This window comes from Populus alba, chromosome 14, assembly GCF_005239225.2.
Source record: "Populus alba chromosome 14, ASM523922v2, whole genome shotgun sequence".
Lineage (NCBI taxonomy): Eukaryota > Viridiplantae > Streptophyta > Magnoliopsida > Malpighiales > Salicaceae > Populus > Populus alba.
This window is the reverse complement of record NC_133297.1, coordinates 5,209,267-5,222,116: the sequence shown is the minus strand read 5'-3', so window position 1 is coordinate 5,222,116 and position 12,850 is coordinate 5,209,267. Positions and strand designations below refer to the sequence as shown.

The 12,850-nt window shown below is 37.1% G+C and overlaps 1 protein-coding gene across 1 annotated transcript; it reads left to right on the top strand.

Annotated features, from left to right (window-relative positions):
* Nucleotides 1–216: 216 nt before the first annotated feature.
* Nucleotides 217–12,120, top strand: LOC118041339 (uncharacterized). The gene is given in 17 exon segments (XM_035048624.2): nt 217–1,264; nt 1,660–2,202; nt 2,495–2,515; nt 2,517–4,460; nt 4,544–4,660; nt 4,809–4,991; nt 5,083–5,145; nt 5,411–5,482; nt 5,584–5,847; nt 6,866–6,985; nt 7,613–7,672; nt 8,425–8,465; nt 8,596–8,673; nt 8,779–8,863; nt 9,522–9,682; nt 10,607–10,750; nt 11,317–12,120. Coding segments are annotated over 15 exon segments (4,596 nt in total). The 5' UTR covers nt 217–400; the 3' UTR covers nt 9,663–9,682; nt 10,607–10,750; nt 11,317–12,120.
* Nucleotides 12,121–12,850: the final 730 nt, after the last annotated feature.

Genomic DNA, 12,850 nt, shown 5'->3' with positions numbered 1-12,850 from the left:
ATTAAATTAGATTTTTAATGCATCAATCAAACTCACTAATTCCATTCAAATTGAACCCAGAAATAAACAAAAAAGAACAAAATGTTGATATTTAAATAAAAACAATTTACATGAATTAATTTAATAATCCAGGAGTTGAAGCAATAATGAAATAACCACCTCATCAAGAGTGACAACCATGATGTTATACACAGTCAATTAATTACTCAGACAAGCACCAACAATTTCTCAACGAGCCAATCGCGTAGAAGGATGTTAGGCCTTGGAAGGTAGATTTTGGCGCTTATCACTCACTTGTCATGCTTCCTTTTCAAACTTCTCTCCACATCAACATCTCCTTCTCCCTTCCTCTCTCCCACCCTCCCTCCCATTTTCATGCTCCTTGATCCCTGCAACAAAAATGTCCGCGCCAAACCCCAATAATAATTTTTCAAAGCACCAAAGAAACCCTAACGCGCTCATGACTCAGAACCACCTTATCGGCTCACTCACTTCTCACATCTCTCTCTACCACTCCCAATCCAACCCCCCCTCCTCTCCAAACCCTAACCCTAGATCGTCAATCTTGAAATGGTTTAAATCTCTCTCCGTTCATCAACGCCAATCCCACTTAACTACCGTTGATTTCAAATTCACTCAAATCCTCCTTCAAATGCTAGCCAAATTACACTCTCACGGTCACTGCCGTTTCATTATCCTCCCCGATCTCCTCTCACGCGACCTCCCTAGCCTCTGCTTTAAGAAATCACGTGGGCTGCTGTCCAGAGTCGCTGAGTCTAACGAGTCGGAACGACTGATTTTTGAGTCGACTCGATTGTTTAGTTCTAGAGAAGGGGAGAAAGTAGACGATTGTATGAGTCGAGCTGAGGGTCTGGATTCGGTTACGGTTAGCGAGGATTTAATTGAAAATGTTGAAAAGTTTGTGGAGTTGATGGATGACATTTCGAATGGGGGGTTTTTGAGAGGGGAGGAGAGCGATTTAGGGACGGATTGGGTGGAATTGGAGTGGTTAAAAGCGAGAGGTTATTATTGTATCGAGGCGTTTTTAGCGAACAAGCTAGAAGTGGCGTTGAGGCTGGCGTGGTTGAATTGTGGGAATGGGAAGAAAAGAGGGGTAAAGTTGAAAGAGAAATTGAGTGCCGCAGGTGTGGCAGCTAATGTGTTTTGGAGGAGGAAAGGGTGTGTTGATTGGTGGAGGAATTTGGATGCGGAAGTAAGGAGGAAGGTTTTAAATTTTGCGCTTGGGAAGGCGGCAAAATCATTGGTACGTTTACTCTTGTAAATTTTATTGTTTTGTTTCATTGTCAAAATATACTAGTGGTATTTAATTCTTTGAATTTGATTGACAAAGTAGTGACTGTTTCAAGTGAGTGACTGATTATGCTCTTGTACATTATTGTTCAATGCTGTAGTAAATTGCATAACGTAGTTATATGGGACATAGGGATTTGCCCATTGTGTACTGCGTTTACTCAATATGTGAATCCCATTAATAAAAAGCTTGCCTTGGAAACTTTGTGAGTTGCTATAACTCTCAAAGATTGTGGAAATGCAATATTTGAGAATGAAATTAATGTTTTGATGACATTTTGCCTTTTGAGCTCTTTCCATAAAATAATATATATTGTGGCCTAATTTTTGGTCATTACAAGTTCTCAGACTCGTGAAATTCTGAAGGATGTGAGTGGTGTATCGGGGGATGAGCTGTCACTGTTTAGAGCAGGAGTGCAGCGACCTTGGAGGGACTTGCATGCTGAATCACGGCAAAGGATTTTCCTAAAACTTCCAGCTGATGCGGAATTTGGTTTGGCCCCAAAGCCTTCTTTTTCTGGGAAAGATGCTTCTTTTGAAAATATATTTAATAGTTTATTCGTGCTTCAGGATATTGTTAGTTTGGTGTTGCCAGATCAGGGTAGTGAGTATGATACATCACATATATTTTTTAGCATGCTGGGTTCTCTTGGCACCCTTTCTGATTGTATATTAAGAAAACTACGAGGACTTGTGATGGTTATTTCACTTGATTGCACAAGGCTTGAACTTCTTGGAGAGGGAACATCAAACTCTTCAGCCAATAAACCTAGTGAAAAGCTCAGTGCAGGTAGTCGTAGAAAAAAGGGGAAGACTCACAGTATGAAAAAGCTGATGAACCCCACACCAATGAAAAGTGTTGACGAGTCTTCCTTTAAGAAACTTTCCGAGGTATCATTTCCCCTACTGTTAAGTTTCTAGAAGTACTTTTGCTTTTAAACATATGCGTTTAGATCAGTTAGTTATGAATGGTATGGATATTTCTTAGGATATCAAATGTGCGCCGGCCTGTATTAAGAAGACAGAGTTGATGGAGTCCAATGAGATGCCTGGCATTCCTCATGAGAATGAAAATCACAGAGACATATCATCTCCAACAGTTGAAATGGTTACATATCTTTTCATTTGGATTATCTTTCTATTTCATCATTCAAATGGTTTATAACTGGTGGCCTATCCTCAGGAACACACACAAGGATTGGTTCACGAAAAAAAAACGAACTGCTGGAAGGAAGAACAGGAAAGGAAGAAACAAAAAGAAAAAATCTAGCTTTAGCAATCCGGTTGAAGTAAGAAAACCTGAAATTGCCGTTTCAGAGGCTCGCTCCTGTTCTTTTTACTCATCAGACGAGGAAGCAAAGCTTTGTGGGTTATCTGATAATTTGACTACACAGAAAGCATCAAATGATAGTTTAATTGATCCTTCAATTAATGAGCCCATCAGGAAGGATATAGATGCCCTTGACATTCCAGAAGATCATGCTGTTGGTTGCACTGAAGGCATCTCTGATGCAGGTCTGGAGCATTACCGATCTTCAAACGGCTTTGTTGACAATAAAAGTATGTCATCCAGAAGAGAGACATGTTGTGGGGTAGGCCAGAATATAATATATCAAGTTGCAACCACAAAGGAGCTAATAACTGTTTCTAGCAATGAAGGCACCAGCTTTTTGAACAAAAAAACTGAGGTTAAATTAGATGTTGGCAACAAATTAGTCAGAACCCTTGAAGTGAAAGAGGCACCCACCTTAAATCGGGGAGAAGAGAGTGAAAATTTTCATGAAAGTGGATCCAAAGGCCTTTCAGATTGCCTTTCATATGAGTGGCCTAGTTTAGGCCCTGTCTACTTTCCATCTATAAATTCACATCTTCCACCTGCTACATATAGATTACATCTGGATGTTGGTCACAACTGGCATAATCACATTCATCAACCTTTTTTACCTACGGTGCATCAGGCTAGGAATTCTCCTATTGAAGGTGGATCCAATAGGATGTTGTCTCAACCACTGCCAATGAGTTTAGATTGGCCTCCAATGGTTAGGAGCAATTGTGGATTAGCTCCGAGTATGACATGCAATTATGATTCAGGATTTATCTCGAGGCGGCAATCTACTTTTCAGAAAAGTTACACTGCTAAGAACATGCAGTACATCTCAAAAACCTTTGACGACGAGAGGAGGTGTTCTGGGGATGCAATTGACTTTACTGAAGCAACAAGTTCACAGGAACTAATGGATGAATACGAAAACCATTGGATATCAGAGGAAGAATATGAGGTGCGTGCAGTTTCTGGGATAGACTATAATCAGCACTTCGGTGGCGGTGTGATGTACTGGGATCCTTCTGATCATCCAGGTACTGGTTTCTCTCGACCACCTTCCCTTAGTTCTGATGATAGCGGATGGCCCTGGCATGAAGCAGAGCTGAATAGGGCAGTTGATGATATGGTTGCCTTCTCGTCTTCTTATAGTACAACTGGATTGACTTCCCCAACTGCTGCTTCATTCTGTTCTGCTTTTGATCCTTTGGTCCCTGGACACCAGGCACTTGGTTATGTTATGTCAGGAAATGAAGTACCTGGTAAAGCTATGCTTTCATCAACCGTGACAGATGCTGCTGCAGAGGAGGATGTCTCTGGATCTTTGGCCAGTTTATCTAGTGATGTTGAAGGCAAGGCAGGAGATTCACTTCCTTACCCAATTTTGCGGCCTATTATCATTCCAAATATCTCAAGGGAAAGATCAAGATCTGATTTCAGGCGTAGTCTTGATCACAAAAGCCCTTGTGTTCCTCCTACTAGACGGGAACATCCCCGGATAAAGCGGCCACCATCACCTGTAGTGCTTTGTGTTCCACGGGCTCCCCGTCCTCCACCACCCTCTCCTGTGAGTGACTCTAGAAAGCACAGGGGTTTTCCAACTGTTAGGTCTGGTAGCTCCAGCCCAAGACATTGGGGTGTGAGAGGTTGGTACCATGATGGAACTAATTTGGAGGAAGCTTGTGGACGTATAGATGGTGCTGAAGTTGTTTGGCCTTCTTGGAGAAATAAAAAACTTTCAACTCATCCAATGGTGCAGCCACTCCCCGGGGCTTTGCTGCAAGATCGTCTAATTGCAATGTCCCAACTAGCCCGTGATCAGGATCATGTGAGTGTGCTTCTGTACTGTGCTATTGTAAGTGTATCACTAGATGTGTTTTGAGTTGATTATTTGATACAATTTTGATGCAGCCAGATGTTTTGTTTCCTCTTCAACGAGCTGAGATACAGAATTGCCCTACACGAAAGGCTTCTCTTTGCTTAGTGCAGAGCCTTCTTCATGAAGAAATTGACTCTTTTTGTAAGCAGGTATCGGGCTTAAATTTGTTCATGTTTTTCCTGGAATTACCTTAACTTTTTCATAGAATTTTGTAGTATCATGTTTTGAGCTTTTATTTGCTCTCATTAATGGTATGCCACTGTCATTGATTACTTGTTTGACATGATGGTACCCAAGGTTGCTGCAGCAAATATGGCTAGGAAACCTTTCATTAATTGGGCTGTCAAGCGGGTTACTAGGTCTCTCCAAGTTCTATGGCCTAGGTCCAGGATAAATATCTTTGGATCAAGTGCAACTGGTTTGGCCCTTCCAACAAGTGATGTGGATCTTGTGGTTTGCCTCCCTCCAGTGAGGAACTTGGTAATAACTTTCTTTATGTTTTTATTTTATCACTTAGACTTGTTATGCTTGTACTTTTAAGAGGAGAAACTTATTGCAGAGCTTTTTCTAGGAACCTATCAAGGAAGCTGGGATTTTAGAGGGTCGTAATGGTATTAAAGAAACTTGTCTTCAGGTATGTTGATGGCCTTCTAAATTGATACTGCAGTAGATGAGGCAGTTGTGTTATGGATCGCTGGTGATATTTGCATCTCTAACTTTTACGTTGATTTCCAAAAAAATCTTGATCTCTGGTTAGGCTTTTTTGTTGAGATGGAACTTGGGAATACGCTTTTTTTTTTTTTTTTATTTTGAAGCTTTTAACTAATCATTAGACAAAACTTTTAACTTTTATCTTTCCCATAGCCTTTTGTAGAATTAAATTCTCCATTAATTTCCAGCATGCAGCTCGGTATCTTGCCAATCAGGAGTGGGTAAAAAATGATTCACTGAAGACTGTGGAGAATACAGCTGTAATGTCTTATATCTTAGAACTGTTTGAGCTTTCCTTGCCTTTTTATCTTATTCTTTTTCTTCTATGTTTCCTCTCTTACCGTACCTCCTTTTCTTGCAGATACCTGTTATTATGCTTGTAGTGGAGGTTCCCACTGATCTGATCACCTCTGCTGCTTCTAATGTACAATCACCGAAGGAGGAGCCAATTCAGTTGACTGGTGAACATGACATCCAAGTCCAGTCCAATATGGTTGTTTTAGAGGACTCAATTTCACCTAAGTGCACACAACTTAATTGTGATAGCAAAAGGGATGTGAAATCAATTCGTCTTGATATCAGTTTCAAGTCTCCATCTCATACAGGGCTCCAAACAACTCAACTGGTATACTTCATTAAGAATGAATTGCTTCATAAATTCAAATTTTAATGATGGCTATAAATTATATGTGATTTTCCTCCAAATTCTGTCAAAAGAGTTTAACTAGTCTAGGCATATTTGGAGGCTATTATCTCTTACTGCCTGTTCCATTTAGCAATGGTAGCATGTCAGAGGCTTCTCAGATTTCTTTTTTATTCCAAACTTTAGCCTCTTTCTTGACAGGGTGAAGGGCAATTTAGGTAGATTATTGTCTAAAAAGGACTAATACACAAATTGAATTTCTTTGTTTGTGCATCTTGGATTGGGAATTTATGAGAAGCATGTTACAAGTATAATTTTTTTTAACCCTAGGTGAATGTTGCTAAGATAGATTAAGCATTCGATACTGGAGATCAATGAAAGGTTGATATTCTGCTTAAATGCTTAGATGCATACCGATTTTTGATCTTGGATATCAGATTATCAGCACGCTAAAACTTAAGTGCACCCTGAGATTTGTGCTTTCCACAAGGAATTTGATGTTCTACTCAAATCTGTGTGTCAACACATCTTGTGTCCTGGTTATTAGATCAGCTTTGTCAAAATTGAATGGCATGTTTGGTGAAACATAATGCAATGCAATGGAAAGAAGAAATGAATCATTTTCTTTTTCTGTTATTTTAATTTCTGTTACAGTCGACTGATGAATGTATTGTGAATGAAGCCCGTGCTTCCTCATAAATTTTCTCAGAACTCTTAGATGATGGATGAAACCAAAAACCTTATTGAACCTTAAAATAGTTATGGCTTGTCCTTCAAAACTGTATAATTCTCAACTAGTTTCTGAGCATGGGAGGTTTATTAGTGATTTTTCCTATTGAGGCTAATTCTACTACATTAAAAATTGAGTCTTATTTGTGATTCATTTGTTTTGAATTTTGATACAATTTTTCTTTTAAAGTTTTTATGATGGTTTTTAACTACATTTACATTGAAACTCATGGTGATATTATTCTCTTGTCTATAAATAATCTTTGTGCAGGTTAAAGATCTCACGGAACAATTTCCAGCTGCAACACCTCTTGCTTTGGTACTGAAGCAGTTCTTGGCAGATCGTAGCCTTGACCAGTCCTATTCTGGAGGTTTAAGTTCCTATTGCTTGGTAATTTATACTGCATGCCATTCTAATATCTTTGCAACTTTTCAAGTACATGTGCGACTCAATTACTGTGTAGTTAGTGTTTCCTTTGTATTCTTATTGAGCTAAGAGGTGATGCTATTATCAGACTGAACTCATACATGCGTGCTTGCATGTGCATATACACACTTTGCAAACTAAAAGAGGGCAACGTAAATTCTCACCCTCTCGTTTTGTTTTTACTAATGATTGCAATGCAATTTTGGATCATGCTAGAGGCTTTGCCCAGGTTTTATGTTGTTTATTCGTACAGTTTATTTCTGATAGCCTTTTAATAATCTTTTAAGTTTTCTGTCTATTCAAAATGCTGAACTGTTGTTATCCCTTGTTTTTTTGTTATAGTCATATTGTTTAAATCTTGTATTTTCTTTCATCATACCTTGTAAATTGAAAGGAACATTGGAAGTCAACTGATCACATCTGTTGGACTACAAAGTTTCTCTCTTTGCTTTAGCAGGGCTGGATATCCAAGCACTTGTTCAGAATTTGTGGTTGGGTGAAACTGGATGCTCTCTTGTGGTTGTTCTTGACTTGATGTGAGTGGATATCTTCAGTTCTGCATTTCTTACCTTGCTGTCCACTCCTTTGCAGGTGTTGCTAATTATACGTTTTCTACAGCATGAGCATCATCTTGGCCGGCCTATCAATCAAGTAATGTGTTTTGTACTCTAGACGGGACATTTTACATGTTTTCTATGATGTCTGTCTCCCCATAGACACACACAGACATAAGTCTCTTCATTCTTTGTTTAGTAGTACTATTAAAGTGACAGTTATATCAGTGGCCGGTGTTAAGTCATTTGATGGCTACTAGAAGTAGTATATTCTTGATTCATCTTTTTTTTTAAATTGACTTATGGTGTATTAGTAGATATTTTTTATGGCTTAGAGTTGACCATTCACTTAAATTGCTATTTTAGTAACTGGCTTTAAACTTCAAATTAATTTGATAGTGCTCATTGCTCAAGACCTCTGAATGTTTTGGTAAAATTTATCCAAGGCATGCACATGCATAGTCTAACCACCATTTGTGAACTTTGGCTTTTTGTGGATTTTATTGCCTTTTATGGTGTTTCATGTGTTCCTTTGCTCATGAATGCCACTTATGCTTATTTAAGAATTTATAGTAACTGTTAACTGATTACAAGTTAGGCCTTGAGTCTCTTAACAGCTTCTGTCTCCACTTCTTGGCTAGCTTGCAAACCTCGAATTACAACCCAGCCTTTATTAGAGTAGTAGAGAAACAAAGTTAGTTATATGTATTTCACAAAAGATATCTTAGTTGGACGCTGTAAGATGTGTGCAGAATTTGATTTTAAAATTCCTGTCTTTTCAACCATTCTCTGTTGGAATTGTATACACGAGTGCTTTTACCTGACTTGCCATTTTGGGTGTCCTTTCAGAATGTCGGAAGCCTTCTAATGGATCTTCTTTACTTCTTCGGGTGAGTTAAATATTGTTTTTCTTTCATTTCATGGTTGAATTCTTTATCCTTGCTGACTTAGTGTTATAATTATAAATTGATTTATTCACATTTAATATCCTTTTACTAATTTCTTGTCTTGTGAATACAGGAATGTGTTTGATCCTCGCCAAATGCGTATCTCAGTGCAGGGAAGTGGAGTTTATATAAATAGGGAAAGAGGTTATAGGTAAGCATTGCACTAGCTCTATTGTTGTTTTTTCACAAATGACAGGGCATTGTTCATTCTTTCTTTTCTATCGTGTATTGATTGATCTACCACTTGATGCTGTAGTATTGATCCAATACACATTGATGACCCTCTTTTCCCAACAAATAATGTGGGGAGAAATTGCTTTCGAATACATCAATGCATCAAGGTCAGCCTCCACATAATCTTTGTTGCATTTACTATTATGATAACACAACACTCAATTATATGCAAATATATAGATTTTTCTCAATATTCAAGCAGATATTTTAGGCTTACCTTTTTGTTGAGGATGTGAAACTTGCAACATTTTACCTTTCTTCTTATCTTACAAAATATTCTTCAACAAGAGAAATGTGAAATTGGTGGGTCCTGCCAGTTAATGACTGATGCTTCGTGTGCTGTGTTTGTGACAGATTTTTCTTTTTTATTTTATTTTTTATTTTTGCTCTAAACAGCACCGCTATTGTGAATTGAGAAACTAAAGTCCTGTTTTTGCAATCACCTTCTTGCAATAGTCTTTGCTTCAGTCCACTGGTTGTCACAACAGTGGACCCAATTAAACTGCTGTGATTAAGAGCATAGCTCCTTGAACTGGAATGTTGCTGGTTTTATTTTAAACCCAAGAAAATGGAGAAATGGGTAATTAAAGCTACAAATGCCCACCTAGTTAAGCCTTTTAACTGAGATGTATAATAACAGCTCACTAAAAATCTTTGAACAGAATGATTTGAGATTCCACTTGGCATTTTTTGAGGCTGATCTTATCTTTTTGAGAACTGTTAATACCTGTGGTTCTTATATACACAAAATGTTCTCTGTTGCAGGCTTTTTCAGAAGCTTATTCTGTTTTGGAGAAGGAGCTGGCATGCCTTCCTGATGAAGGTGATACATGTTCAAGGCCAGCACACAGATTACTTCCAAAAATTATCCCAAGTATTGATAGTACGGGGAGTTTAATTATCTGAAGAAATTATATTCTTCGAAGGTATTCATATAGCACTTATAATATTGCTCACAAATGTGTTAGCATGCTAAATTCTGGCTCAAAGAAAGCTTGTTGCTCCCTACGTCCCAAAGCCAATGGCCACAACAAATTACAGGGAAAATTTTTAATTTATTTCTAATTGATTTTCAGATAAGGAAGTAAAAGGAAAATAATGTTCAGCTTGTAGAAGATTAAAAAAATCAATAATTTGAATAAAGAGTATCGTGGTTTGTAATTTCAAAAAATGAATTAGGAAATAATGAAACCTTACCATAAAATCTTAGTGGCATTTATGTTTGGTAAAAGGGATTAGGTTAAGTTGAACTGTTCTGTCTCTGGTTGTGGAAGGTTTTCTTTATAGCATAAAATAGCTTACTCTTTTTTGTGATCATGCTTTAGTCAGCTATCGAGAGGGAGATTACTTGAAGAGAAATCTATTGAGTTTTATGTTTTGATTGAATGCTCTGTATAGACTCTGCCTTTTCTTAGCTGATCTCCTTCTTTCTTCTCAAGGGTGATGAGCTATTATATTTGTTTTTGCTCTCTATAGACCATGCATAAAATGTTGGCTTGAATTTTTTTTTATTTTCTGTTTAAATCTGCTGTTGTTGAAGTCCTGCCTGCAGTTTTGGCAATGTCATGTTGATTCTGGATTAAGACACTGTAAAGATTTGAGCTGGCTGCTTTTATTGATTCCAGTTTCACTCTTTCATTCTCTTGGGAAAAGCTTGGACGTTGTCATAATTCTTTCATCAAGGAATCTGCATCCATGATTTGTTTCTCGAATAAAATCTTGTTGAATTTAATGAAAAGAAATCCAGTTTTGATGCAAGTTAAATTTTATTTAGTTCTACATAAGAAATTAATCACGTGAAAAATGTGATGAAACTAATTCATTTTCTTTTCTCGGGAAATTATTTCTAGGGACTGTTTCCATGATGTTGATTTCCAGATCAGATGTGGAAGATACCTGTCAATGGCTGGTGCTTCCATATTTCTGTTTGGCCTGTCAGACTTGGGGTGTCCTGCATTTTCCAGGAAGTTCAGCTTGAGTTGACATGTCATCTGGTAATTTAAACTTAGCCTATTAAACACTTCTCCCTTTTCTAAATGCAAATACTTGTGCCAGCAGATGAACTTCATTGTATTATTGCTTCCTTAAATTCCCAAGCCCAATGCTTTGTTATTTTTTTCTTGCAATTTGTTTTACATATTGAATGACACGGTAGCTGCCTGTCTGGAGCATTCTGGTCACTGCTTTGAAATTCTGAATGAACTATTCTACAATAGGTAGATAGCAATTCGTGTCTGCATGTCTTTGTGTTGATTGATGTGTTATATTGTATTGTTGTCTGTAATCTTTAATTTCATGTTGTGTCCAATATTGGGACACCTTCCTGTCTTTTCTATTCTAGAAAAGCTAGTTGTTTGGCCAATTTCAGGTTGGTTACTTTCATATCATATTGATTTCAGGTTTCACTCAGTAATGTGTCTGGCAATGGAATTTATTGCACACGTTTTCTTAGTCATAATTGTTTTGATTTGAAGTGTTTTTTTTGTTTCTCAGCTAGTTTATTTAGAATTTTAGAACTTTTGTATTCATTTAATTTCTGGGAATTCATGATGTTTTTCAGGTGTTTGACTACTGAATTGGGTTGAAAATGAGATCATGTGAAGAGGCAGAGGCAGACTATGGGCTGAGTTTAGAGTTCAAATCTTAGTTGGTCTGTTCTAATCAAGTCAGGATGCTGATTGGTTTTCGGGTCATAACTGGAAATATAAAACTTGGTTTCATGTGCTCTTTACCTTTTTGAAAAGGTGAGACCAATTGTATGGTAGCGTAGAACCCAGTTTTCCTGTTTTCAAGCCCAAAAGGTGAGCTGAAATACAGTCTGAATCAATCCAGAGTCTGCAAGCTGACACTGTCTCAGTTTTCAGCCCATATCTGAAGTTGTAAAAGTCAGGAAAATGCAAGACCAGATGCGTTGGAAAGATGATTTGAAGGGATACAATTGTTCTGGAAATGAAAAATTTGTAATTCACACGTGTGCTTCCTCAAAATCAGCCCGCAACCTAAGCAAAAATGTCTGGCAGATAAGGAAAACGAGTTCCCTGTCTTGGGAGGATACGACCAAGATATAAATCCTCTTCATAACAACTGCTGGAGATGGAGAACAGAAGGACACGCTAGACACAATACAATAGAGAGGAGGCAGCATTTGGAGGAAAGTAGACCGGGATGATTGACGCAAGATACGGCTATCCTTCAAGAAGTCAATTTCTTCAACTCTAGAGATGTTTATCATTGTATCACATATAATTTCTTTTAATTTGACTATGGAATAATTTCTTTATTCTGGGATTTTTGATATAACCTAACTATGATTATGGGAATGTCTTTTTTGATTGAATCAATCCAGGATTTGTGGAGTGTTTCATTATGAACTTAATGCTTGTACATGTTTGAACATTATTTGCATGATTTGGGATTATTCAAATTGTTTTGGTCTTTATTGGAAATAATATAAGAAATCCATAGGACAGATATCTAATGAACTTGTGTGATCTCTAGAGATTTTATTGTTTTTTAAGAATTTTAACAATTTATAGAGAATTTTGACAAGTTAATTTATAGAGATGTAGGAAATTTGCTTGTTAAAATAATTTACTGATGCATGAGAGAGAAATTGATAATTAAATTAGTTGGACTTGATTATTAACAATAATTTTTTTTTTCTATAGGATTAATTCAATTAAGATGTCGATTTTGTTTAATTCTGATTTCATTTACTTCTTTAATTGTTTGTTTTATTTAACTTGGAAAATTTTCATATTATATTTGATTTGTCAAATAGATTTTGATTCAATAAATTTTAGTATTTATTGATAATTTTTCAATTTGACAATACTTTTTACTTATTTATTTTGTTACTTGTTTTACTTGTTATGATTCGCGCTTCAACCAACAGTTTTCGATTCTGTTTGTGTCTAATATTGCTGCACTTTCATGTCCTATCTGATCTAGAAAGCTTATGTCTATGGAATGTCTTCTGTCAATTTGATTTTTCTGCCTGGCCTGCTCTTGTAGGAAGTTGGATTGTCATCTGATAGGAATGTCAATCTGCCAATTTAAGATAGATAATGTTCTTCAAGCAAAACTTGGTGTAC